This window comes from Sciurus vulgaris (genome assembly GCF_902686455.1).
Source record: "Sciurus vulgaris genome assembly, chromosome: 2".
NCBI classification, from domain to species: Eukaryota; Metazoa; Chordata; class Mammalia; order Rodentia; family Sciuridae; genus Sciurus; species Sciurus vulgaris.
Genome location: NC_136462.1, coordinates 173078970 through 173105813, shown reverse-complemented (window position 1 = coordinate 173105813; position 26844 = coordinate 173078970). Strand labels below are relative to the sequence as shown.

Sequence of the window (26844 nt, the reverse complement as noted above, 5' to 3'; positions counted from 1 at the left end):
TTTCCATCATGATGTGGATCAAAAGCTGAGGCAAGTTTTATAGAGGAGGTGGCACCCAAGCGGGATACTGACGGAAGGCAGAGAAGGCATTTCAGACAAGGAAAGCGGCACTGAGGTAGGCGTAAGCGTGGCTTTGGAGGGGAGAAGAGACAAGTGTCACACAGAACAATAGAGAGAGGTAAGTGGGTGGCAGGAAGCCAGCTGTAGTAGCCTTCAGATACCACCCACACAGAAGTGAACTGTGTGCCTCACATTCACAACCAGTAGCTACAGAACACAATTCCAAAGGGGAAAAAATACCAGAGAACAATGGCAGCATTTTAAACATTTCACTCTATTTCCAGAAAGTATAAAATAATTAAGCATTACAACTCTTCATTTCAAAATTGACATCAATAAGCTGTCCCAATTGTCAAAATGTAAACCAATTCAAAGTTTACATTCATATTAAATATAACGACTGCCTCTTAATTCAAAAGGACATTTGATACAAATTGTATTAACCCAGTAATTCCAAACATTTTTTTCTATTATGTTCCATGTACTGTGGAAATAAAAATGAGTAAGACAAGGACCCTGCCCTTGAAGAGCCTGCAGTCTCGTAGGTGAGCAGACATCAGCTACATCTACCTGGAATATAGTGTGAGGCACAGCACGATGAACGTGTGATCATAAAGTTATCAGTTAAAAAGATGGATTCCTCCCTCTGATGGATTTGGCAAGGGCACATAAGGGAGTAGTGAACGGTCAAAGAGAAATCAGTGTATCAGGGAGAACTGCCTGGGAAGGAGAGGACTTCTGGACACAGACGGGTTTAATTGCAGGGTCATGGCCTGTGCAAGTTCTAGCACAGGTACAGCGTGGCTGGAGCATAGCATAAAGGGTAAAAGAGGGAGACACAGAGGCCTGGACTTAGCCCTATACACATTTGTTTTAACCCTCTACTCTCTCTGGTTTGTTAATCAGGAAGAGATAGGAAATTAAGTGAGCAGATAGTTATGAAGCAAAGTGTATCATAAGCAGTTACTATAAGCTCCTCTCAGCAAATTAAATGGTTCGGCAGCCCATCCCCCCATCTCCTTTCCTGACACCTTGTTTCTGCTTATCTCCCCCTTATAATCTGTTTTCCCCCTGTTCCGAAGTTGTCATAGTGGAACAGGAAGTGAAGAGGCCCAGGGAAGAGCAGCAGAACAGAAATAGAAACACAAATACATGGCTGATCAAGTTATTCTAAGGGAATGGTCACTGCATTGTAAAAAGATCTGCAGATGAAGTAAACCAATCCTTTTTCAGTTTTCTAAAAGTGCCAATTCACACCAAAATGTTAAAATTCTCATTCTATGTGGGAAATGTATATAGAACCCTTATAGACTATTTTCCACTAAATATCAGTGGAATAAATAATACCATAGGATTTCCAACCCAATCTTCACACAACTAAGATCTGACAAAAAGTGCATTGCTTAGCTTAAAAAATAAAAAAGATGATGAGGTGTAATTTCAAGTCTTAGGTTCTCAGACACTACTAAAATTTGTCAATACATAAATAAGCTGCCTTGTGAAAAACATATAGAAGGTAGATGAAATTAGCCATCCCTATAGGGTAAACACTAAATATCAATTTCTCATAATAACATTATAAAACCATCCTACAAAAGTAATAACTTCTTGAAATTCCATTTTATAATGAAGAAAATAAATCTGTCATTTTATTTAACATTCATTCTTAAGTTACAGATATGTCAATACAATGTGCTTCTAATGAAAGCAACCTTAATATAATCCTAAAAACATGCATATACACTCAGTAAGATCTTCCACATTTCTAAATAAATTACATGCATGATATATATTAACCAATAAAGAAAACTAATATAAGAATCCAGGACATTTATTTTTCTCCATGGAGATTTAACTACTGTACAATATGCACACAAAACAAACCCACAAAGCAAAGTAATAGGTAGTGAGAGAGACTTAAAATAAGCATATTTAAAATGCCTAAGAATAGTCTTTTTGCTTTTTTTTTTTTTTTTTTTTTTTTAGGCAACAAAATATTTTCAGTCCTTGACATCTTCTCACACTTACCTAGCACCACAGATGCAAGGACTTAACAGTAAACATGTAGAATCTCATGCTTAAAACCTAAAGCATGCACTGAATCAAATTTATACATTGTGATCTACTCTAAGTATGTAATTCGTACTTCTAATATTTTATACATTAAATTACCCTGCAGCATTTTGAAATTTTAACATTTATGCAAAACAACTTTTGAAAGATTTATGAAATGAGTTTCAAGGCTCACCTCTAGGCTGGTTTGGTTAAGTGGGGAAATGGCAGCAGCCTCAAGGTTCATACTGAATGAAAATGGTATGCGTATGTCAATCCATGTAAAAAATACCTATATACACAGATGGCACAAAGATTTGTGCAGTTGGAATCACCAGTGCAAATGCATGCATTTGAGGTACTTATTTTTCCATGGTCAGGTATAATTATGTGTAGTCATTTTCCTCATGTGCTAAAGATTTCAGACCTGATCAAATGAAAAGTTCTAAGAGTAAATATGAAATATTTATATAGTTAATTTCAAAGTGCTATACTTTTAATGAAGATTTCTTTAACATTATAGGCTTAAATATTTAGTTTAAAAATATTTACCAACCAATAAATTTTCTCATTGTATAGAGACTAGAAATTATACCTGGCCAAGTGATTTAAATAGCATATTCAAAATTCTTGCAAGAATTGTAGTGAAAGTGAAATACTTCATTATTGCTTCATTGAACTGAGAAACCCAAAAGGCATAGATAAACAATGCTCAATGATGAAAACTGATTACCCAGAACAGAGGTGCATGCCCCAAAATGGCCTCTATGCGACAAAAACTAAGCATTCTCCACGTTATCAATGCCATTGGCATCCACATGGATATCAGAATCCCCACACAAAGAGGAGGGAACAAAGCGGCTAACAGTGGGACACAAACAGCTCTTAAGCTCTGGCAATTCCTGCTTCAGGCGTTCCAACTGCTCCACTTGGAATATATTTGGCTGTTCAGGCATCCAATCATATATCCTATGGTGAAACAAACACAGAATACATAAAATAGTGTAATTTTATGGCTTATGTAAGACCTGCCTGACTTAACCTTGTCATGAGAATTCATTTACAAATGTCTGGAACATCCGTATTACTGAGTTCTTCTTTTGTTATTTTAAAGACAAAAGCATCAGTTCTATTTTAAAATGTTTTTTTCTTCCGAGTCTAATAACCCCCAAACAGCAGCACTGCCCCTTCATATCCCTGATATAAAAGAGCTGAATATAAGCAACTGAATTGGAAAGTGAAATCTACAGATTACTAGTGACTTTGAAAGAATCTGCCACTCAAGCGATTCAATTGGCAATGTCTTAATTTACAGATGGAAACCTCCCAAGAGCTAGAATTCACACCCTGTTCTGACTTCGCTGAAGATCAAGGTGAAAAAACTGCCCACCAGTGTGAGAAAGTAACCCTATCTTGGGTAGTACAAAGCCCAGAAAGAGTCTCCCATGACTCAGAGGAGCACTGACACCACCCACCAGCAGACAGAGGACAGAACAGCTTCTTATACCACACTTGAAAGCCAAGTAACAGTGCAGGGAAGTATGGTAATCTTCCCACACTTCACAGTTGAGAAGAAGTTCTTAAACAAGATTAAAAAATAATAATAACGGATCTTTAAATATCTGATTCTAACACAACAGCTTTTGTTAATTAGACATGTGAGAGAATGAAAAGTGACCTCTGGGTCAAGGTATGAGAGAGAACAGAAGCATCTAACTTTACTCCCTCCCCATGTTCCATTAAATATAAAGGGAATTTCTTTAAAAAAAAAAAAAAATGAGAAGAGTATGCCAGATACAGAGGTGCACACCTGTGACTCTGGCTACTGGGAAGCTGAGGCAGAAAGATTGCAAGTTCAAGGTCAACCTGGATTATTTAGTGAAACCCTGTTTTGAAAAATACAAAGGCTCGGGGTATGGTAGGTATGGCTCAGTGGTAGAGCACTGAGTTCATTCCACAGTACCACCATGCACACACAAACACACACACACACAATATCCATGAGTATGAGGAAAAACTCAAGAGACAGCAATAAATTGAAGGCTAGAAAACAGATGAATGAACAACCACCAAAAAATTTCTCAGCACAACCAAAAAGACCAAATCGCAAGCCAGGAGTAGGAAAATCGAAAAGGCTGGGCTAAAAGCAGCAAATTCCTCTTGAACTGCAGTGAAAGGGAAGGGGGCAAATAAAGACAGGATGAGATGAAGGCATGGAGAAGCAGTGAGCATTTCCTTCCTCTACTCCCATCTGCTGGGGCTGTGCCCCCTCCACACCAGACTGTGAATTTAACTGGATGCCTCTTAAAATGGAAAATAAGTGGACCAGGTGAGGGTTTGGACATTTTACAAAACCACCACCACGGTCACAGCACCAAGGGTATTTAGAGACGGCAAATACCAAATGTTAAACACAGAGATGCCCTCCCTACCCTATCTCTCTTCCTTCATTTGATTCCTTGGATCCCCCAGGAAGAATATACAGATTTTCTTATGAGGAATTGATCAGTCAAAAAGTAAAGTTTTGCCAGACATGGTGGCACTCATCTCCCAGGGACTCAGGAGGCTGAGGCAGGAAGATTTCAAGTTAAAAGTCAGCCAGCAACTTTGCAAGACCCTGTCTCAATGGCAGAGTGCCAGTGGGTTCAATTCCTAGCAGTAGGGTGGGTGGGGGTGGGTAAAGTTCTAAATCTGGTAACCCTAGAGTGAACACCAGGTCAACAACCCCATTCATACCTCCACATCTTCCAATAAGCTTTGCAAGTCCCAACCTTATCATGGAAGGAAGCCTTGGATTTCAAACAACTTAGAAAGCTTTTAAGATGAAAGAGCAGAATTAAGGATGTAGCTCAGTGGTAGAATCCTTGCCTGACATGTAACCTGGGTTTCATCCTTAGCACCAGAGTGATTAAAGTTCTTATGGAAAATTCTAATAGAAAATAATTTCTGATACAGAATCTGGGCCCAGTCAAATTTCCAGACACATAGTACCTAAAAACATTTACAGAGGACACAGAGAACATCAGCAAGTGGCTGTTCTCAGGATGGCACTTGTGGCCACAGAGGTCAACCAATTTAGACGGGAGCAGTCCCAGTAAAGAGAAAGGCATATTAAGGCTATCATTCCAAGAGAACCGCTGCCACTGTAGCAGCCCAGTAACCTAAGGACAGGGTGTCCTAGTGAGCATAAACCAGTCTTACTCAAGTACAGTGCATCTGAACCATGTATGTACTGATGCAATTTCTACGATACCTGACAGGATTAGAATGCTTGGCCCTACTCCTGAGAACTGGTGGTGGGCTACAATGCAGCAGGAAATACAGAACAGCCCACTCCAGGTGACCATAAATAGTTCCTGTTGTACTTCCAATGCCTGACCCACAGGCAGATGCCTGATGGTGCTGGGCTAGAGACCTAGTGGGTCACAAAACCAGTTTAGAAAGTTAACATTTGCATTTAACAAATACATACTCATGAATAGGAAATATTCAAGGCACATTACTTCTTAATATTGTTAAGCAGACACTTGTAAATATACGTATCTATGGTGTGTAATGGGTTGCAATGTAAAATGGGTTGGGGGTCAAAAAGTTCTAGAAGATATTGTCCCAGAGAAACCTTATACGTATATTCTAGGAAACCTGGTCAATAATGTTCACAGCAAGGACTGGGAATGTAGCTCAGTAGCAAAGCCCTTGCCTAACATGAATGTGTAAGGCTCTGGGTTCAATTTCCAATTCCCAGTACTGCAAAAACAACGATGATGATGATGATGATGATGATGACAGTAATAGTAAATAGTTCACAGCAACACTGTGCATAACAACAAAAACTTGGAAACAACCTAAATGCTCTTAAAAAGCAGAACAATGGAATGTCATAGTTCTGAAAATGAATAATAGCTACATGCAAAATATTTAATTTTAAGAACATAACTGATGAAAGTATAAAGTTTAAAATTATGTAAAACTCAATGGCAAATTATTTAAGGAAAGAAACAAGATCAAACTTAAGAATAATTTCATAAGGGGTTATGTATGAAAGAGTGGGAATGTATGAAGGATGAGGGAATGGGATTATATAGAAGAACACAGAACTTAAAAACTATGATGGTGTTTACTTTAAACACAGGTATCTGTTGTATTGTTACTGTATTATCTTCTATTTTAATCATCTATGTAGACAAATAACCATTAAAAATGGAGGGTTGGGGACTCAGTGGATAGGTCAGTGGTTAAGCATTTGCCTAGCATGTGTCAGGCCCTGAGTTTATTCCTATCACCTTAAAAAAAAAAAAAAAAAAAAAGAGCAATTATTTACTTTATCAGGCCAGTACTATCCCTGATACCAAACCTAGACAACTGTTTGAGTAAGGTAAATTAAAGGCCATCCCACTCTTTATCATAAATGTAAAACTCTCAAACAAAATATTAGAAAATAATGCAGTTTACATATCACAAAACCATGATTAAACATGAAATCTGTGTTTTAATACCTCTGTAAAGTAAAATAGCTTTTAATAATCTAAAACACCCACTCTCACTGCACCTCTCCTAAACACCTCAGACTTCAAATCACTAAGCATTCAAAACTGTCTTCATGTTTGTTTTTTGTTACCCAGGATTGAACTGAGGGGCACTCAACCACTGAGCCACATCCCCAACCCTATTTCGTATTTTATTTAGATATAGGGTCTCACTGAGTTGCTTAGTGCCTTCCTTTTGCTGAGGCTGGGCTTTGAACTCGTAATTCTCCTGCCTCAGCCTCCCAAGCTGCTGGGATTACAGGCATGAGCCACCTCGCCCAGCTTCATGTCTAAATTTGATAACATAAAAATAACAGCAATAAGTATATTAATCAGAAATAGTGAGGTAAACACTAGGGGGGCGGGGAACACTTAAAAAAATATTAGGAGACAAGAACTTGGCCAGGGACAGTGAAAAAAAATGGCACAAGGGACAACTTTTTTTATTATAAGCCTTATAAAACTATTTAACTTTTAAATTATACACATGAAGTGCTTTGATTACATTTAAAAAGAAAATCCACACTAACATAATCCAACTTATCTCTCATTAAACCCTAAGAGGCCAGTGCCAAGCTGTCTCTTCAAAACCCTCCACACCTTCAACAGGCTGTTCTGATTTATGCTCTTGCCACTACCTAAAAGGTCAGTCTTATCAAAGCAAATTTAAGTATCTTCAACTAAATTCCAATTCAATTCTTCTTCTTTCAAGATTCCAAGCTAGGAAAAACTACCTTTAGTGCTGATTATATTACACATCATTCCTGTTCTCCATTACATGTGAACATTGATGCCTATAATCAAGGCCCATGAGATGAAAGAGTTGCCTAAAATTTGTACACCTTATAAAGCCATACATTGCATAATCTCACAGTACAATTTTCTTGCCTGAAAATATCTGCAATCACTCCTTTCTCTACATATGTGCACATACATACATATATGTATATTATGTGTGCACATATATGTATACATAAAATCTTCAAAGATTTGCTGATGCTAGCACTTCTTTCAAACTGTTCATTTAAAATTTAAATTTTCATCTGATTAGTTGGACATTATTTTTTTAAAAGTTGTAGAACATATTGTTTTATGCAAAATGAAACCAATCATTAACAAGGAAGGGAGGATCTTGGCTGCAATTTAAAAACCAGACTAATTCAGACAAAATAGTGGGGGGAAAGGCTTTATTAAGAAAGTGATATAACTTTGTAGAACAAGTAATAATACGAACTAAATTCAAGGAAAGTATTTTAAAGCAGGTCCAGTCAGGATTTTATTACTTCCTCTTTGTATGATGCTACATGCCTACAATTTCCCCAGCTTAATCACATCCTTTCTAATCCCAAACTTCTTTACTCTAAAGAAACCTCTGTGTCTCTCAAGGTAGTGCCTGTCAAAGTTAAACACCCAGGAAGCCAACTTAAAAAAAAAATGTAAAAATACAACAAATATTTGAAGTCCTATTGTGTGTTACACAGCCTAGTCTCTGGAAGCAGTTTTAAAAAAGAAAAAAAAAGGGAAAAGCCTTGCTCTCATGAAGTTTATGTTCTTATTTGAGTGCAGGAGTTAAGGGAAAGGGGTCAAGAAGAAAAATAGTCAAGTGCCATATGATATGCATATGTAGTGTGTCAGATGGTAATAAATGATATGAAGTCAGGAAGCACACAGTAAACAGAGGCTGGAGTCTTTCTGGGGGCAAGTTGTGGGGAAAAAGGGTCAGAGAGGGAAAGAGGACTGAAAGGTGGTACAGGGAAAGTGGGGTAGGGATCAATTCATACAAGTCCTTACAAAGTACTCTGGCTTTTCCTTTTAGGTGGCACAGAAAACCATGTGGCAGCAAAATGATCTGATATATGTTTTAAAAGCCTCCCTTTGGCTGCAGTGTGAGAAGAGACAGTGTGGAGGCAGTCACCAGGCTACTAAAATATATACACAGATGAAGTGATTCAGCTGAGAGTGATAATAGTAAACACTGTGAGGGGACACACTCGGGACTTATCTTGAGTCAGAGTCAAACAGATTTTCTGTCTCACTTGATCTGGGATATAAGAAACTGGAACAACCACACTTTTCATTTATGTTGAAATCAGGAAGATGAAAGGAGGACTAGGTGTGGTACCTGGACATAAAATTTAGACATCAGGGAAATGGTCTGAGTTGGACACACACAACATTAGGAATATACTGAAGATATGAAAAGCCACAGAACTGAGAAAGCTGGTATAGACAGAAAACAGGTGTCAGACAGTAACCATTAACCCTAAAATGACTTGGTACATCTAGGTTAGGGCCTACTCATTTGCATTTTTTAGCAAGCTTCTCAACTGACTTCAAAGTTTGAAAAAACTCACGGACAGACAAATGTCAAGATAAACCTCAGGCCAAACTACAGAATTTTAACTTAACTAAGTTTAATTTTATTTATAATTTTATAAGATGAAAGCTACACTTTTCCTAACATTTCATGGAAATTTTTTATGAAAACCAAATACCTATCATAAATTAGACCATTAACTCCAAATTCCTTCAATTTCCTTCTGTTTTCAGGATCATTGGTATCATCACCCCAGCAGAATATGACTAGTCCCTTAGCTTTTGCCTCTTGGATATAGGACGGATTTCTGAGCAGGTCTTCAGTATGTGCGTTAATCCCCTAAAAGAAGAAAAATTAGTTGTTCGTGAAAAAGTAATGTGTGTACTGTAAATGTTAAATACTATTTTCTAGGTCAGTGCTTTCTAGACTAGAGAAGGGAGGGAAAGAAAATGTAGAAAAATTCTTTTTTTTTCTTCTAATTTCCCTTATTCTTTTCAACATATACATACAGTTACAATACAGTGCTAACGTAAGTAATTTATAAACACACATGTTGAATGTATGGTCACTCTCATTTCTAAAGAGAGCTACCTGCTTGTTATACATCAGTCAAATCTTCAACCATTAGGTATGTAAAATAACATGAAACCTTATTTACTATTGTTATACAAAACAATAGAAAGCAAAAAGTAAAAATTCAAACAACTTGCCAGAAGATTTTCAAACTGTGCAAAGCTCATTGCAATCGGGGTTGTCCGAGATCTGAGATCCATGAGTTCAGGGTAAATATCAGATTTTCCTTGAGTCAAAAACAATATGGGATATTTGTTCTGCTTCTGCCGAACCCTAAAAAGGACAAAACAATACTTTCTGTAGGGAGATAACTGTAATATTGATTTGAAATTTTAGAAAAACAAAGAAATAGAAAAAAAGCATTCCCATTACTCTGACATAACCACCATTAACTAAAGAAAAATATAAAATACTCTCAGACATGAGCAACAAGAAAACCCAGGAGGATTTACAATCAGGTAAGGAAGACATGACATGCAGGTACATGAAGCACAGGTGTGAGGTTCAAGATTTCACAGTAGCAGAGGGCACTCCAGAAAGCCATCAGAAAGGGTCATGAAAACACAGGCAACTTGACTGAGGTCAAATTAAGGGAAAGGTGGACAACTTCCCAACCTCCAACCACCACCTGCACTGAGTGCTAGATACTGAATATTACTCACATTGTACAAATATCTGCATCAAATGAAGAAAACACTATTCTCCTCTTTCCAGAGTTTTCTAAAACAGTTTTTAAAATTATATCCAAAAACACATTCATGTCAAAATATGTAGATAAGTTACCATCCCACATTCCATCCTATGTGGAAAAAAGAAAATAAAAGCTATTGCACACCTTACAATTACAGAGCTGAAAAAAAAGAACAACATTAAGAACATCTAATCTAATTCATATTTTTAGAAAATTGCTTTCAATATATTTATTGTGCTCATTTAAAGCATACCACAGAATATTATGGAATACACAAAGACCAGAGAAGGGAGGGAAAAAAGGTAATTAAATGAGACAAATTATCATATCCATCATCTCACATAGTTTTCCCCCTTCTCTTTTTCTGGTGTTGGGGATCAAACCAAGGGCCCTGCACATACTGAGAACACATGCTACCACCCAGTTACACCCAACACTCTCCACTGTGTGCAAGAGCAGCCAAAATCTATTTATTTTGTGTATAATATAATGTCATTACATATAGTCTTCATGTTGTACATGAGTGCTCTAGACTTGTTCATCCTACACATCTGATATTTTTTATCCTTTGACATATATCTCCCCATCTCCCCTAGTAACCATTGTTTTTTCTCTTTCTGTAATTGAATTCCAAGTAGTTTTCAGATCCCATATATAAGTAAGATAATACAATATTTTTGTATGTCTGGCTTATTTCATTTAATATATAATGCTCTCCAGGCTCAACGATCTTGTGGTAAATGGGAATAGCTCATTCTTTTCTAGGGCTGAATAATATTCCATCTTATAAATGTATCACAGTTCCTTTATCTATTTGCCCACTGAAGGATACTGAGGTTGTTTCTTTTTTTTTTTTTTTTTTTTTTTTGGGTGCTGGGGATCGAACCCAGGGCCTTAGAGCTTACAAGGCAAGTACTCTACCGACTGAGCTATCTCCCCAGCCCCCTGAGGTTGTTTCTGTACCTTGCCTACCACGAATAATGCTGTAATGAATAAAGGAGTGCAGATATCTTTCAAGGCAATGATTTCATTTCCTTTGAGTTTGTGCCCAGAAGAAGTACTGCTGAGTCACATGGTAGTTCTGTTTTTAATTTCTTTAGAAACCCCCATATGTTTTCCATAATGGCTGCACCAACCTACATTTCCATCAACAGTGTATAAGAGTTCTCAGAATTCTAAGTATGATCTCACCAATATTTATCTTTTGAGTTTTTGATAACAGTTGCCCTAACAAGTATGGAGTAGTATCTCTTAATGGTTTTAACCAACTCTGATTTCAAGGATGAGGAAATTAAAGACCCGAAAAGACTAAGTAACTTGCCCAAAACTACAGTTATTCAGTGATGGTAAAGAAATCATAACCCAGGTACAGACACTCTTATATAAAAAGTAACTATATCATTAATAGGCTTTCACTTTAATATTTAAAGATGAAATTCTAGAAAATTATAATCTACTGATTTAAAAATATTTAGTATAATCTTCATAAATCTGTAAGTTTCATTTGCTAAATGAGAACCTATTAATTTTACCAACAAGAAACATCAAAATGACCTTATACATTATAAATAGTTGTTTTAATAAAAAAAAAAAAAACACTTCAGAATCTCCTTTGGGTCTCAGACATTATCAACTATCCTTTTGAAAGAGTTAAAATAATTCAACAGAGGAGGGGGTGTCGGGAAGGAGAAGGTTCACTGGAATGGACAGGGCAGACAGAATGTGGGGAAGTGAGGGGGATGGGAATGGGAAAGAGAGTACAACGACTGGACCTGACTTTCCTAGGTTTATATATGAATACACGACCAGTTGTAATTTCACATCATAAACAACCCCAAAAATAGGAAGTTATACTCCATGACATTCTCTGTCATGTATAAATAAAAAGAACAAATAAAAAATAATTCAACAAATAACCAAGATACAAAGAGTCCTAACATTCAAATACTGATGAATGTTTTTACATACGAGTTATTGAAACAATTCTGGAAGCAAAGAAAGCTAAAAATCACATATTAGGAAAATCTTGGTTCAGCATTTACTATGTGAACAAGGACCAGCTTCATGATTTGAAGAGTTAGAATATTCTGACCAAAACAAAATACAGGACATTAGTCTGACTGACCAATTATGATACCTGAATAAACTACTTTCAACGCCTAACCACAATTCAGTCTACTCACCAGGCATCTCATCAATTTACACATCTCCCCGATTCCATAGTTAGTTCTTGTTTTCTTCAATTAGAATATAAATTCCAAGAACACAGGACCTTATTAAAGTTCACTACTAATCCACTGCACTCAGAAAAAGCCTAGCCTACAGCAGCTTTCTCTTTGTTGAAAAAGGAAATGATTTGGGCTGGGGTTATAGCTCAGTGGTAGAGCATTTGCTTGGCAGGCGTGAGGCACTGGGTTAAAGCCTCAGCACCACATAAAAATAAATGAAACAAGGTATTGTGCAACTAAAGGTATTGGACAACTAAAAAAATTAAAAAAAAAGAAAAAAAAAAGAGAGAGAGAGAGAGAGAGAGAGAGAGAAAGGAAATGATTAAAAGCACAGCTGTAGAAATTTGTTTTCCTGGGTAACTACTACTAACTATCGTTCTTCAACAGAAAACTGCTTAGGAAATTATTTAAAACAAACATTTAGATGAGAAATTAGAAAGTAATAACTAAATCAAAGAGATTTGCCTACTTTATAAATCTGTCTGGAATCCATTCACATGTAAATCAAAATTTCTACAATACATCATCATTAATTTAAAAAGTACTCACATGTTTGCTATGTGTAAGACTTTTGTAAAATGATTCAACAAGTACTGTGCTTTGATGGATAAAGCTGAAAATTTTCAGTTTCACTTAATTCCATTAAAATAAAAAGATAGAAACTAAACAACTTTAAAAATGGGAGGGAGAAAGAAAGAAGAATGTGTAGTTCAGAGAATAACTTACCCTTTGTTGGCAGATCCATTTTATTTCTATGTTAAACCCTACATCTTCTGGCAAGGACTCCAAAACCTGGAGTTTTGTTTTTGGTGAAATGGTAGAATTAAAAAAAAAAAAAAAAAAAAGGAAAAAGAATTATTACAAGAAGCAATCAATCAATAAAGAATACATTGCTAGTAAGGATAAAATGTTTTATATCTTCAGTATAAACTATCTTTTCTCATCATCAAACTGACAAACTGGTTAATGATTACTACATTAAATAACACAAATTAAAACAGTGAAAGTAGCAGTTTCAAGAAATATCTGTAATAAATGATAAGTAGCACCAGAAAGATCCTTAACCTAAAATCCTTCTCACCATTCCTTTAGAACATTAAGAATTCAAGAAGACATTTGTTAGGTTTTCTAAATCACATTCAGGTATGCTGGTATACTAAGGTATGATTATATGAAAACCCATGATTTTTAGCTTGTTTTGAAGATGATAATACTTTAAAAATACCATGGTGATAACCCCCTGAAAGTTATCCCCAAAGAAAACAATATGCTAAAGCACATAAATCAGAAAACAATAATCTATATAAACAAATAAGTTGTTCTGTTTATCTTAAAAAAAAAAAAAACAAACAATCTGCACACTTTCCAATCAGATTATTTGGACAGTCATAACTAGAAAATCAAGTTAAAAATATGAAGCTTGTTCTTCTTTATGACTGAATAATATTCCATTGTGTATATATACCAGTTTCTTTATAAATTCATCTGTTGAAGGGGATTGAGGTTGGTTCCACAATATAGCTATTGTGAATTGAGCTGCTATAAAAATTGGATGTGGCTGCATTACTATAGTATGCTAATTTTAATAAGTCCTTTGGGTATAAACCGAGAAATGAAGCATAAAATTATGTCATTTGCAGGTAAATGGATGGAACTGTAGAATATCATGCTGAAATAGGCCAATCCCAAAGAACCAAAGGCTGAATGTTTTCCCTGATAAGTGGATGATGATACATAATGGGGGTGGGGGGTGGGGGGAAGAGAAGAATGGAGGAACTTCGAGGGAAATGAGATGTCGGAGGGGGTGGGGGTATGAAAGATGGTGGAATAAGACAGATATCATTACCCTATGTACATGTATGAGTACATGAATGGTGTGAATCTACATCATGTGGCACAACAGAAACAAAAAGTTGTACCCCATCTGTGTACAGTGAATCAAAATGCAGACTGTAAAAATAAAAATAAAAAAAAATATGAAGCTTGGTTATTAACCTACAAAGAAGTGAATACACAAACATGCTTAGGCCAAAATGAATCTGACATAGATTGTCTTTAACTGATTTCAAAGCTTTAGGGTTATTAACATGTCTAAAATACTTGGTATTTAATTTTATAAAGCAAATCAAAGGACATCAACAGAAAAGTTTAGTGTTAAGAACACCGCCTAGCCAGGTGTGGTGGCACATGTCTGTAATCCCAGTGGCTCAGGAGGCTGACGCAGGAGATTCATGAGTTCAAAGCCAGCCTCAGCAAAAGCGAGGTGGCTAAGCCACTCAGTAAAACACTCGCCCTAAATAAAATACAAAACAGGGCTGGGGAATGTGGCTCAGTGGCTGAATGCCCCTGAATTCAATCCCCTGAACCAAAAAAGAAACCAAAAAAAAAAAAACAAAACAAAACAAACAAACAAAAAAAAAACCCAAACCACCACCCGGAAGACTAATAACCTGGGGTCTCTATGAACCAGTTGCATATAAAAAGCACATGCCTTAAACAGCATGCATTCCATTTTGTGTGGGGCTTTTACCCTTTCTTCTCTTACACCTAAAGTCTTATTTATTCAATGCTTCTGTATGTTTTTACTGTACTTTTTTGAAAAATAAGTGTGCTTTAGTGGTAAGATTATTAAGCATTAAAATTTGCAAAAAAGGTTGTCCTTTCCTTACAGTGAAATTGTATTTGATAGTTTTTTTTGTAAAAATGTCTTTATTACATGATAATGATGGCAAATTAAGTATGTCAGTGTATCTGTGTGTCACTTATTAGGCTAAACAAAAGTTGTCAAACATTCAATACACAATTAAAATGTTTTTCTATGTGGTACATATATACAATGGAATATAATTACTCAATCATAAAGAGGAATGAAATTATGGCATTTGCCAGTAAACGGATGGAACTGTAGACTATCGTGTTAAGTGAAATAAGCCAATCCCAAAAACCCAAAGGCCAAATGTTCCTCTGATATGCAGATGCTGACTCACAATAAGTGAGTGTGGAGTGTGGGTGGAGTGGGGTTGTTCACCAGAATAGATACAGGGAGTGGGGAGAGAAGAGAGATGGAAATGGGAAAGAGAAGAATGAATGGGACATAACTTTCTTAAGTCCCTATATGAGTACATGACCACGTAACTCCACATCATGCACAGCCACAAGAATGGGAAGTTATACTCTGTGTATGCACAATGTGTCAAAATACATGCTACTGTCATGTATAACTAAAAAGAATAAAATTTTTTTAAAATTTGTTTTTCTGTTCAATAATTCAGAAGGTTGGGAATCATGAGATTTCTGAGAAAAAAATGACTTGAGGGCTCTTCTGTGAAACCCTTTTTGCAGAGTAAATAATCAATACTTTTTTAACCACTTTACACTCTAACTATTTAGATTGTTTTATGAACTCCTTTCTCAGGTAATACATACCTAAAAGTTTTAGCAAAATACCTCATTACAGATTCCTTACTGTCACTTCTTTCCTAAATCACTTATCTTCATATTTTAGCAACCAAATGACATACTAGATAAAAATTCACTAATAATATAATGGAGTTTTATTCAGCCATAAAGAAAATCATAAAAATTCTCAAATTATGGCATTTGCAGAAAATGGGATGGAAGTAGAGACCATAATGTTAAGCAGAATAAATCAAACTCAGATCATTAAGGGTCACGTTTTTCGCTCATATGTGGAAGCTAGAGAGGAAAAAGGAAAACAAAGGTGGCCATGCATCTCCTAAAAATCAAAGGGAGATCGGTAGAGGAAAAGATCCGAAAGGTATGGGAGGTGGGGAGGGAATGGGGAAGTGCTGGGAAGTAATACTGGCTAAATTATATTTTTATATTGTATGCATACACAAATATGTAATGACAAACCCCTTTAGTATGTACAATTATAATGCACGGATAAAAAATGTGGGGGGGGGGGAGAGAAAATGACAATAAATCATGACTTCTGGAGATCTGAAAAAAAAGATATTCCACTAATAAGCCCCATACCCAAAACATACATTTTCACATCATAATAAATGGAAATCACCTGTTTTTGCCTAAGAAATCTACTATATCTGACACTGTCAGAAAAAACAGAAACAAAGAAAAGCCAGGCTCAGAGGCACACATCATAATTCCATCAGTTGGGGAGGATGAGGCAAGAGGATCCAGAGTTCAAAGCCAGGCTCAGCAATTTAGCAAGGCCCTAAACAACTCAACGAGACTCTGTGTCTACCTAAAAAATATAAAAAAGGGCTGGAGATGTGGCTCAGTGGTTAAGTGACCCTGGGTTCAATCCCTGGTACCAAAAAACAAACACAAAAACAAAAGACCCCAAAACAAAGACAAAACAAAAATAGCACAGAAGAAAAGATGTTCACAAGAGGAATTGTAGGAACCAAGGGAGACTCACCATCTCTTGCCCTATGAGGGCTTTCCTGCTGCTGCTACAAGGATTCCTGTATAAATTGCCTAGTTTTTAAAACTTTCATGCTCATTTCTTTCTCAGTGAATTTTTGAAATCTATCTTATTTTAAGTCATGAGGGCACTCATTTTCTCTAGTACAGAATCTAAATTCTTTCCCAAAACTAGTTTTTGGAACCATCTCACCTTCTTTGGACCCATTTTTCTTTACCTAATCCTTCCTGTTTATATACATAAATATGAACAAATGCTATTCTTACCAAACGAACCCACTGAGGAAATTTTTATTCATCTGAGCAGATAAGTTACTCTTAAAATCAAAAAGTAGGAGCTGGGATTGTGGCTAAGTGGTCAAGCACTTGCCTAGCATGTGAGAGGCAGTGGGTTCGATCCTCAGCACCACATAAAAATAAATAAAATAAAGGAACTGTGGTTCATCTACAACTAAAAATAAAAAAATTTAAAAAATTAAAAAAAAAATAAAAAGTAGCACAAGCATACCACACAAAAGTGCACCTTCTAGAAGCACCAATGATAATAAATTTTCATTAATGACATCGTTGACACCATCATTTTAGTACCCAATTAAAAGAACAAAATAAACTGTTCAGGCAATAAGAAGATTAATGAGATAGCCTTGTCCTAGGTTTCCTCAAGGAACTTACCATCTTAAGAGAAGGAAATGGCTGATTTTCAGAAAAGGAATTTTCTTCCTCAACCACAGATTCTGAAATTAAATAACAAATTTAGTAAATAAAATGACATTGTATCACTAAGATCTTTTACACTAAAAAAAAGAGAGAATGAACGTGTTGAAATGATCACAAGATCCTTTCATGTGTAGCACTTCTGAAGTCTCCTGCATTATTATTATTATTATTATTATTATTTTTTTTTTTTTTTTTTTTTGCGGTACTGGGAATCAAACTCAGGGCCTTGTGCTTGGAAGGCAAGCACTCTACCAGCTGAGCTATTTCCCCAGCCCTCCTGCATTATTCTTAATGTTGAAAACCCCATTTTCTAAACAAGTATCCTTCACAAAGACTAGTGTGTAACATTTAATATAAATACCATAGACTGTGGTCCCAAGAGTAATTGTTTTCTTATAGAACATTCTTTAAAAAAAAAAAAAAAAAAAACACTGGGGATTGAACCCAGGGTCACTCTTATCACTGAGCTGTATCCCCAGTCCTTTATATTTTGAGACAGCATCTCCCCAAATTGCCAGGCTGGACTTGAACTTGCTATCTTCCTGCCTCAGTTTTCCAAAGAGCTGGGATTACAGGTGTGCATCACAGTGCCTGGCCATAATATTACTCTTTTAAAAGTAGTCGAAAGCAATAATGTGTTATTTCTTAATGGAATTGAGTTCAGTCATTTTGCTAAGACTTCTATTTGAAATATCAAAATCAGCTCAGAAATTAGAGATTAAGATAATCTATAGATACTACTGTGTTGTTACTGAATCCAAATGAATCATATAGAGACACAGATGACATTTTTACTGAGAAAAAAATTAAAATATTAAACTTTTCTTTAAAACAAATCCCAACTTATGTTTATTACAAAACTAAAATAATGCAAAATTTCCCAGTTGAATAAATTAAGAGCAAAATTTACTGTCATTAAATATCTGTAAGACTATGCAGTCACACTAATGCTTTGGAGATAATCTTTAAGTCATAAGCATCTCACAGTTTCTTCATAAAGGGCATTCAAATTGTGTCAATGACACAACTGCAGACAAACTACTAAAGTACCTACCATATGTAGAACACTGTGAAAGTAGATCTCTAGAAATATGAAAATATTTTCCTACCCTTGATAGGCTTACATTCTAGAGCAAGGACATAAACACAAAAAAGGATACAATAAGCCTCAAATGAATGGTCACCTATTTAACCCTATGTGAGTAGAAAGCAAAGTGCAATTACAAAGGAACATGGCAGGCAAGGATAAGTTTTGAGGTAATGGAGGCACAGAGTGCTTAAGTAAAAACCTGCCCAAAGTCATAAATGATCAATGACAGAACTGGTTCAAATTCTTGGCTCTGCAGCCAAATTCTGTACTTGTATATTTTCTATAACGATTAAATGTTTGAAAACATGTATAGGTACAAATATTGTGAAGAATTCTGATGGTTTAGCTAAGAAAAATAATAAAATGGTTATTATATACAACATATATTCAGTTGAAAATTAATATATGTATGGCCATCACATCTGTAAAATTATATTCAGATGGCCCAGTATTCTATTTGTTAAAATGACTGTGAACTGGTTTCCATATTGGTGCATACCTTGTCGATCTTTAGATTTTAATGCAGTCACGTGAGCGAGCTAGAAAATACAAACACACAAAATGCAATGAGGAAAAAAAAAATCCTAGGTTATGAAGAGATGGTCAATAAAACTGTAACAACTCAGGAATTTAGAAAGGAATATAAAATGTAGAATTACCAGTTTATTAGAATAAACACTAACTAGTCTACTTATTTTATATGTGTTCACATACACCAAGGTCATGATCAAATGCCCAAGTAGGGAAGACAGAATATAAAAAATAATAAGTTAGGAAACTGCTCATACTTAACTATACATATTTAATGAGAATGGGAAAAGGAACCACATAAAACTACGTCATACAACCAAAAATACAAAGATCCTAGAAATCAACATTTGTACAAAACCAACTATCAAATAAAAAGTCAACTGTAAAACAGAGACAGTTATAAAGAGAAGGGCTCCTGCAGAATAAAGGCATTCTAAGATTATGAATGTGAAAGGCAGGTAACCCCTATGGCATACAAAGACTTACATACAGCCTAGTTCTTTCATAAATACAAAAATCAATGACATCCACAGAAACAGAGTAGATAGATGAATCAGCATCTTCCAAATCAGAGCACACTCTACATAATATTAACTAGTTAACCATGTGGCAAGGAGAACATAACCATTTATCAGTAAGCAGAACTAAAGTGAAATGGAAATTTACATTTATGCTTCTGTCACTACCTTTAACAACTGGAGTTGGTCAAATGTTAGTTCCTTTACTGGAATTTCAAATAATTCAACTGGGTCGGCATCATATTTCTAAAACAAACAAACAAAAAGAGAGGGAGAAATGGGCCTATTTCATTATTACTGAATGTTTACACTGGATAGGCCTATAATTTCAATTTACTGAATGATGAAACTATTAGCCCCATGCAGAAAAACCATTTTAACTTAACAAACCTCCCAGCTTTATACTCTTTTTTTTTTTTAAAGGTGGTACTAGGGATCAAACCCAAGGTCTTGCACATGCTAAGCAAATGCTCTACAAATGAGCCTACCCCCAGTCCCTGGCTTTTATTGTTCAAGCAGTCCAGGAATGCCAGGACAAAAAGGCCTGCCAGGGGAAAGTCAGGACACTGAAGACACGCTGAGGACAGAAGGAGCTGTCTGTCAGTCATCATTTCCCCTGCTTCCTATCATGCTAAATGCTTCATATTTGACACATAATGCATGCTACATGCCTAGGAAATCAACATGCAAAAACCAGAAGGGATTAATTTCTGTTCATAAGTTTCTAAACTTTTAAAATTTAAGTTTGGTTAAAAATAGCAGCCACTCAAAGAAATTGCCATAACAAAACTGCCAAATTAGCTATAAGCAATACTATTTAATAAGAACTCATTATCTATCATGATTCCCCACAAAGCAAAGATACTCTAGTAGGTCTTAATGCCATATCAAATGTCACATTGTTAGAGGTACCATTATATTTAGGAAATGAGTTCAGGTACCACCAATGAATCATCAATTCAACAATCACACTAGAAGTCATTAAGTACATATAAATTCATTCATGTACGCTGGTACGAACCTGTGTATGCATAAAGTTTTTCTAGAAGGATACATAAGAAACTATTAAGAATAAGGGAATAAGATCAAGGAAAAGGGGAAAGGAAGGTTTATTTTTCAATGCATACAAATTTTAAGAAAAATGCTAGCTTAAAAATTAAAAATTAACTAAAACATACATACTTCACTACTTTCCTAATTAACTCATTCAGCTTCAACATCAGAGCAAGACTGATGAAAATAGGAGATCAGTAATAACTCTTGACTAAACTGACATTATTAGAGATGTTGTTCTCAGACAGCAAAAACTAGTTGCTCCATTTCTTTCTGGTTATTCTACTTCTTTCCTCATCTGAATACATGTATCTCCTTTCTTCCCTCCCTTCTCCTGATACCCACTTAACAAAAACAGAAGTGTCTTTTTTAACTACGCAATCCCCTAGAACTCTGCTTAAGTCCACTAGCAGGTGGACCCAGGTGCCTTGTCACGCTCTTTTATACAACATATCTGATACAGTGTTCTACATAAACTGGCCTTAACTTTAAATGAACTCAAATGAAAATGAGAACCAATATAATTTGGCACAGAGGGTAGACAGGGATTGAACCTAAGAGGTTAACCACCGAGTCACATTCTCAACTCTTTTTTATTTTGAGACAGTGTCTAAGTTGCTTAGGGCCTCAGTAATTTACTGAGGCTGGCTTTGAACTTGCAATCCTCCTGCCTCACCCTCCCAAGCCCCTGGGATCATGAGTGTCCGCCATCACACCCAGCTGAGAACAAACAAAATTTTAAAGAAGATGCCAAATGAACCTTCCTAAGTTCCTGAGAAATCACCTAGTAATTTGTAAATACTGAAATAACAGTATGTTACAATGACAAATTTTTTAAAATTACATGGATTTCAAAATCTCATTCTGAACTCTCCTCACCATCATAAGGTCTCTTCTGCATTCTCCCTTTACCTACGGTACCTATGGCACACATATTACTGCTTCCATTGCCTCCAGCCTATGTCTTCTTAAATTTCTATTACGTCAGTCACCAAAAGATTCATCTTTAAGTTTAGTTCTTAACATTTCCCTTCTCAGCTAAAAATTCTTCATATCTTACTAGCTCTTAAGTCTATTCCTCCTTCACTGAAACCATCTATCACTCATCTCTAAACACTTCAATTTTTTGCTGTGACTCCTCTTGCTTTAACTATACCAAACTAGCCTATGAATTTGAGAAATAGCATAAAGCAGAAATACATGGAGGTTAGAAAACAAACACTGGTACAGATACCACCTGGAATAAAAATATAAATAGAGCAATATGGAGATTCTACTTGAGGAAATCAGTACGCATCTCCTCACTCTCTTAAATTTGCTAGAGCTAGAAACAGAAACGGACTGACAATAATTCACCAAGACAATGAATTGAATTGACTCTAGTTAATAAATCACTAAAAATATAACAAATATCCTGGTTTTATACCTTTTAGCTAACAATGAGTTTAAAATAAGGAATTTCAACATACCTTCTTCATAGTCAAACAACAGGTGAGATCATGATATACCACAGGCACAAAGTCTTTTGAAAGGTGAACATCAAATTCTACAAAGGCTGCACCCTGACAGAAGGAAAACAAGAATTAAAAAACATTATCTGGTGTATAATACATCTAAAAGTACAAGAACATAAGAAACTTAATGTTCACTATAAAATGAGTAGATCTGTATACAAAAACATAAAACATCCACACTGTTTAATACTACATGTTGAGCTTCTTCTAAAAAGCAGTTTATTGTCTTTTGTTTCTTTCTTCTTCTTTTTCTTTCCCCGCCTCTCTTCTCTCTTTTGTAAAAGCATAACTTTTTCCTGGCCAAAAGTGGGGGTGGGCATGAATCCACTGATCAACACCCAGGGGCATCTCAGTAACAGTGACAGCATTCATAGGTATCACCTCTGCTTCTGCTATTAGCAGAAATGGAATCAAATAGGAGCCTAGAATGCAGGGTTTCCCCTTCTTGCTGCCCCTGCATACCTTAGCAACAGTTGGACCTCAGAGATGATATGAAGAAAAGAGTAAGTCACAGAGCCCCTTTACTCTGCACCCTAGTACACTTAAATAGTATGTTTTAAAGCCTTTCTTGGAGAATGTCAATAGTGGATTAAAGAAGCTATACCTATTTCTGAACAGATAGACAAAACAGAATCAGGCAACAAAAATGATGCAGTGCCAAATGCCTGAATGGAGACCTAAACAAATTAGGAGGAAGACACGAATTAGCATTAAGAATATATTTTTAAATGTCAAACTTTCTGGACATAGTGAGCACCTGTGATCCCAGCTACTCTGGGGACTAAAGAAAGGAAAATGAGTCTGAAGCTCACCTGGGCAATATGGTGAGAGACCTATCCCCGCCCACCCCCCCAAAAATATCATTCTATCTATCCTCTGAATTAATTCAAATAAAGACTGAAAACAAACTGATGCATAAATGTGTACATTCACCAAAAGAACAACAGCTGGGATCAAAGGAAGCAAGGTTTGAGAATTCTGTAACGTTACTGACTTGTGACTAAACAGAAGTGCTATTTGAGAATGGACAGATGTATTTCCATCCCTAAATTTGCTCTAAGTCATGGAATGGTACTCACCTTCTGGGCTCACATGGTACAACTTTCTAGTTCAAATGTGTAATTTTACATAATCATTATCCTTCTGGAAAAAACTTTACTAAGAGATAAAAACTAATCCCAAAATTCATGTGTGAAATTTAAGAAATAATAATAGACCAAAACATCTTCAAAGTTACATTTTTAACATTAAAACAAGTCAATAAGCAATTAAATATCAAAATAAGACATTACCACATGTGATCCATGTGAGTTATAAGGATTTTGTCAGAATACAAAAGAAGGCTAAATGAAATCCTCTTCCCAAAACACATGGAGACCCTGAAAATTCTTTTAACAGCAGCCAACCATGTATTTACAGTTAGTTAAATGATACTTACACTAGCTGGTTACAATGGTTTAAAACCAATTCCAAATTATGAACAATATCCCAGAATGCTCATAAATAGGGTTTTATTTTTTTATTTTGGTTTTGGGGATTGAACTGTTGGGATTACAGTCATGTGCCACCAAGCACAGCAGCTAGTATTATCCATTCAACACAAAGATAAAACTACTAAGATTTTTAATATCAAAACAACTGCTATAATTAATTTAGGATGTCATGAATTATAAAATATATCATTTTATATACTACTTGGGGCGTGCTGCCAGTTAAATCGTAACTCAAGGATAAACTGTAGAACCTATTCCAATTTCAGAGAGGTTAAGATATGAAAACATGTCAGAATAAATGTTGGTTCACATAGTGATAAACACCCAATTACTTGCTGAACAAATTGTAAGAAGGCAAAGTTTAAGTCAGGTGGAAGACACGGAAATAAGTGGAAATACAAAAATAAGATCTTGCTCCATTTACCCCTAGTTTAACTTCAGAACCTGAGACTTCAGGTTCAGAAGGCACAGAGGAAGGCACAGAGGAAGGGATGAGGGAGAAAATCCCAGGTTCTCAATTTAAAAATGTCAAATTGTAGTTGCTAAAAATCAGACTGGATAAAGGAAAGAGTTAAGTAATGTAACATAATCTGGTACGCGGAATGGGAACTTAAACACTTAAAAAAAAAAAAAAGTGTTACATAAAACCACTAAATCCTTCTTATAAATATTATATCAAAAGTAAATACCAGCCAGGAGCAGTAGGCATGCTTGTAATCCCAGCGGCTCTGGAGGCTTAGGCAGGAGGATCATGAGTCCAAACCCAGCCTCAGCAAAAGAGGTGCTAAGCTACTCAGTGAGACCTTGTCTCTAAATAAAATACAAAATACAACTAGGGATGTAGCTCAGTGGCCGAGTGCCCCCAAGTTCAACCACCATTCCCCCCGCCACAAAAAAGTAAATACCAGGGGACAAATGCAGTGGTGTACACCTGTAATCCCAGTAGCTCTAGAGCCCGAGGAACGAGAATCACAAGTTCAAAGCCAGCCTCAGCAACTTAGTAAGGTCCTAAAGCAACTCAGAGACACCGTCTCTAAAAAAATATAAAAAAGGGCTGGGGGTATGACTCAGTGGTTAAGAGCCCCTAAATTCAATCTCTGGTCCCCTACCTGCCCCCCCGCCCCCCACAAAAAAGGTGAATAGCAGAGACCATGAAGAGCTCTATAGGGTCTACTGAGGTGCACACAGCCTGTGCACCACATTCTTAGGACTGAAGTCATGGCTGCCCTGACCAACTCCTGCCATATTGCTGGTTGGCTGCTTTGAGTCCCAGGGTCCAGAGAGGAGTATAGGGGAGGGAACAAAAGGACCACTGAGAACTCAGAAAAAAGGTCTTGAGCCAGCAGGCTCAGGTTCAACCCCTCTATTTATAATCTTAATTTATTAGAGGCCACCTGAAAGAAACTGTCTCTTGTATTGTTATATACATAGCCCCAGTTGTACATCCATTTTTCACTGTATAAAAAAAACAGCCTGGTTTTGATCTTTAAAAAAAAAAAAAATGAATACCTAAATAAGTACATGATGCAGATAGTAAATACTGATGCTTAGTGGAAAATTTTTTCTTTCCCCAACAACTCAAAATCTGTTAGATCAAAAAAAGATGCTTATTATCTTATTGTTTACCATGGATCTAAATATAAATGCCAAGAGATAGTCTTTACTTAGAAACATGTCAGAAAGAAGGATAAATATTCCTCCTTAACATACCAATGCAGACTGTAGGAGATCACCCTGAGTCACATTTTTCCAACTCAATAGCCCAAAATACTTTAAAGAAAGAAGGGTTACTTACATGACTAGCAGCATTTCTTAAAGAAGCAATAGTATTTTCTTGAACTTTAGCCAGCCTGAAATAGAGAAGAAACATGTTATCACAAACTACAAAAAAGAAACAAATGCAATAAAGTCAACTGTATTTTTGACAATGGAAATAGTATTTATTCTCTATTTTGAACCTAACTTTGCCATCCCCAAAATATGACTTGGGGGCAAAAAAAAAAAAAAAAAAAAAAAAAAAGATGACTGCAACCACTCTTAGCTAATGTGTACACTTATTCCTTAAATGCAAGCTCAAACAACTGTATAAGTACTGACAAGCTGAATTTAGCCATATGCTACACCACAACATATACCTCTCCTGTACTATGGACTGTTTTTTCCCCCCTTGGAAACAAGTTAAGGTGACCAATTAAGGAAAAAAATATCCTTTTCAATGTCATGAAGAAATAAGAGACATAGAAACTTGTTCCTTGCAATAAAGCCTCTATATGAAAAATACTGGCAGATTGTGGGGGAACATATGTAAACTTTATTAAAATGAACAAGACTCAACTCAAAATAGATCAAGGACCTCGGAATCAGACCAGAGACCCTGCATCTTATAGAAGAAAAAGTAGGTCCAAACCTTCAACTTGTTGGCTTAGGATCAGACTTCCTTAACAGGACTCCCATAGCCCAAGAAATAAAAGCAAGAATCATCAACTGGGATAGATTCAAACTAAAATGCTTTCTCTCAGCAAAGGAAACTATCAGTAATGTGAAGAGAGAGCCTACAGAGTGGGAGAATATCTTTGCCACTCATACTTCAGATAGAGCACTAATTTCCAGAATATATAAAGAACTCAAAAAACTCTACACCAAGAATACAAATAATCCAATCAACAAATGGGCTAAGAATATGAACAGACAGTTCACAGAAGATGTACAAGCAATCAACAGATATATGAAAAAATGTTCAACATCTCTAGTAATAAGAGAAATGCAAATCAAAACTACCCTAAGATTTCATCTCACCCCAATTAGAATGGCGATTATCAAGAACACAAGCAACAATAGGTGTTGGCGAGGATGTGGGGAAAAAGGTACACTCATACATTGCTGGTGGGGTTGCAAATTAGTGCAGCCACTCTGGAAAGCAGTATGGAGATTCCTCAGAAAGCTTGGAATGGAACCACCATTTGACCCAGCTATCCCACTCCTTGGCCTATACCCAAAGGATTTAAAATCAGCATACTACAGAGATACAGCCACATCAATGTTCATAGCTGCTCAATTCACCATAGCCAGAT

The 26844-nt window shown here is 36.0% G+C and overlaps 1 protein-coding gene across 9 annotated transcripts in view; it reads right to left on the bottom strand.

Moving 5' to 3' along the window:
• Positions 1-2013: 2013 nt before the first annotated feature.
• GPCPD1 (glycerophosphocholine phosphodiesterase 1) overlaps positions 2014-26844 on the bottom strand; it is a 59186-nt gene continuing 34355 nt past the window's right edge. For 6 of the 9 annotated variants that reach the window (XM_079129085.1, XM_079129087.1, XM_079129091.1 and 3 more), the window contains 11 exons: positions 25569-25623; positions 22236-22328; positions 20735-20755; positions 19882-19959; positions 19164-19203; positions 17530-17591; positions 13174-13239; positions 10191-10327; positions 9666-9801; positions 9134-9294; positions 2014-3081 (listed from right to left, as the gene is read on the bottom strand). In XM_079129085.1, coding sequence (XP_078985211.1) covers positions 2892-3081; positions 9134-9294; positions 9666-9801; positions 10191-10327; positions 13174-13239; positions 17530-17591; positions 19164-19203; positions 19882-19959; positions 20735-20755; positions 22236-22328; positions 25569-25623 — 1039 coding nt within the window. In that variant the 3' untranslated portion in view covers positions 2014-2891. Of the gene's footprint in view, positions 3082-9032; positions 9295-9665; positions 9802-10190; positions 10328-13173; positions 13240-17529; positions 17592-19163; positions 19204-19881; positions 19960-20734; positions 20756-22235; positions 22329-25568; positions 25624-26844 lie in introns of those variants that run through there. The other 3 variants (XM_079129086.1, XM_079129089.1, XM_079129092.1) reach the window with 2 other exon arrangements.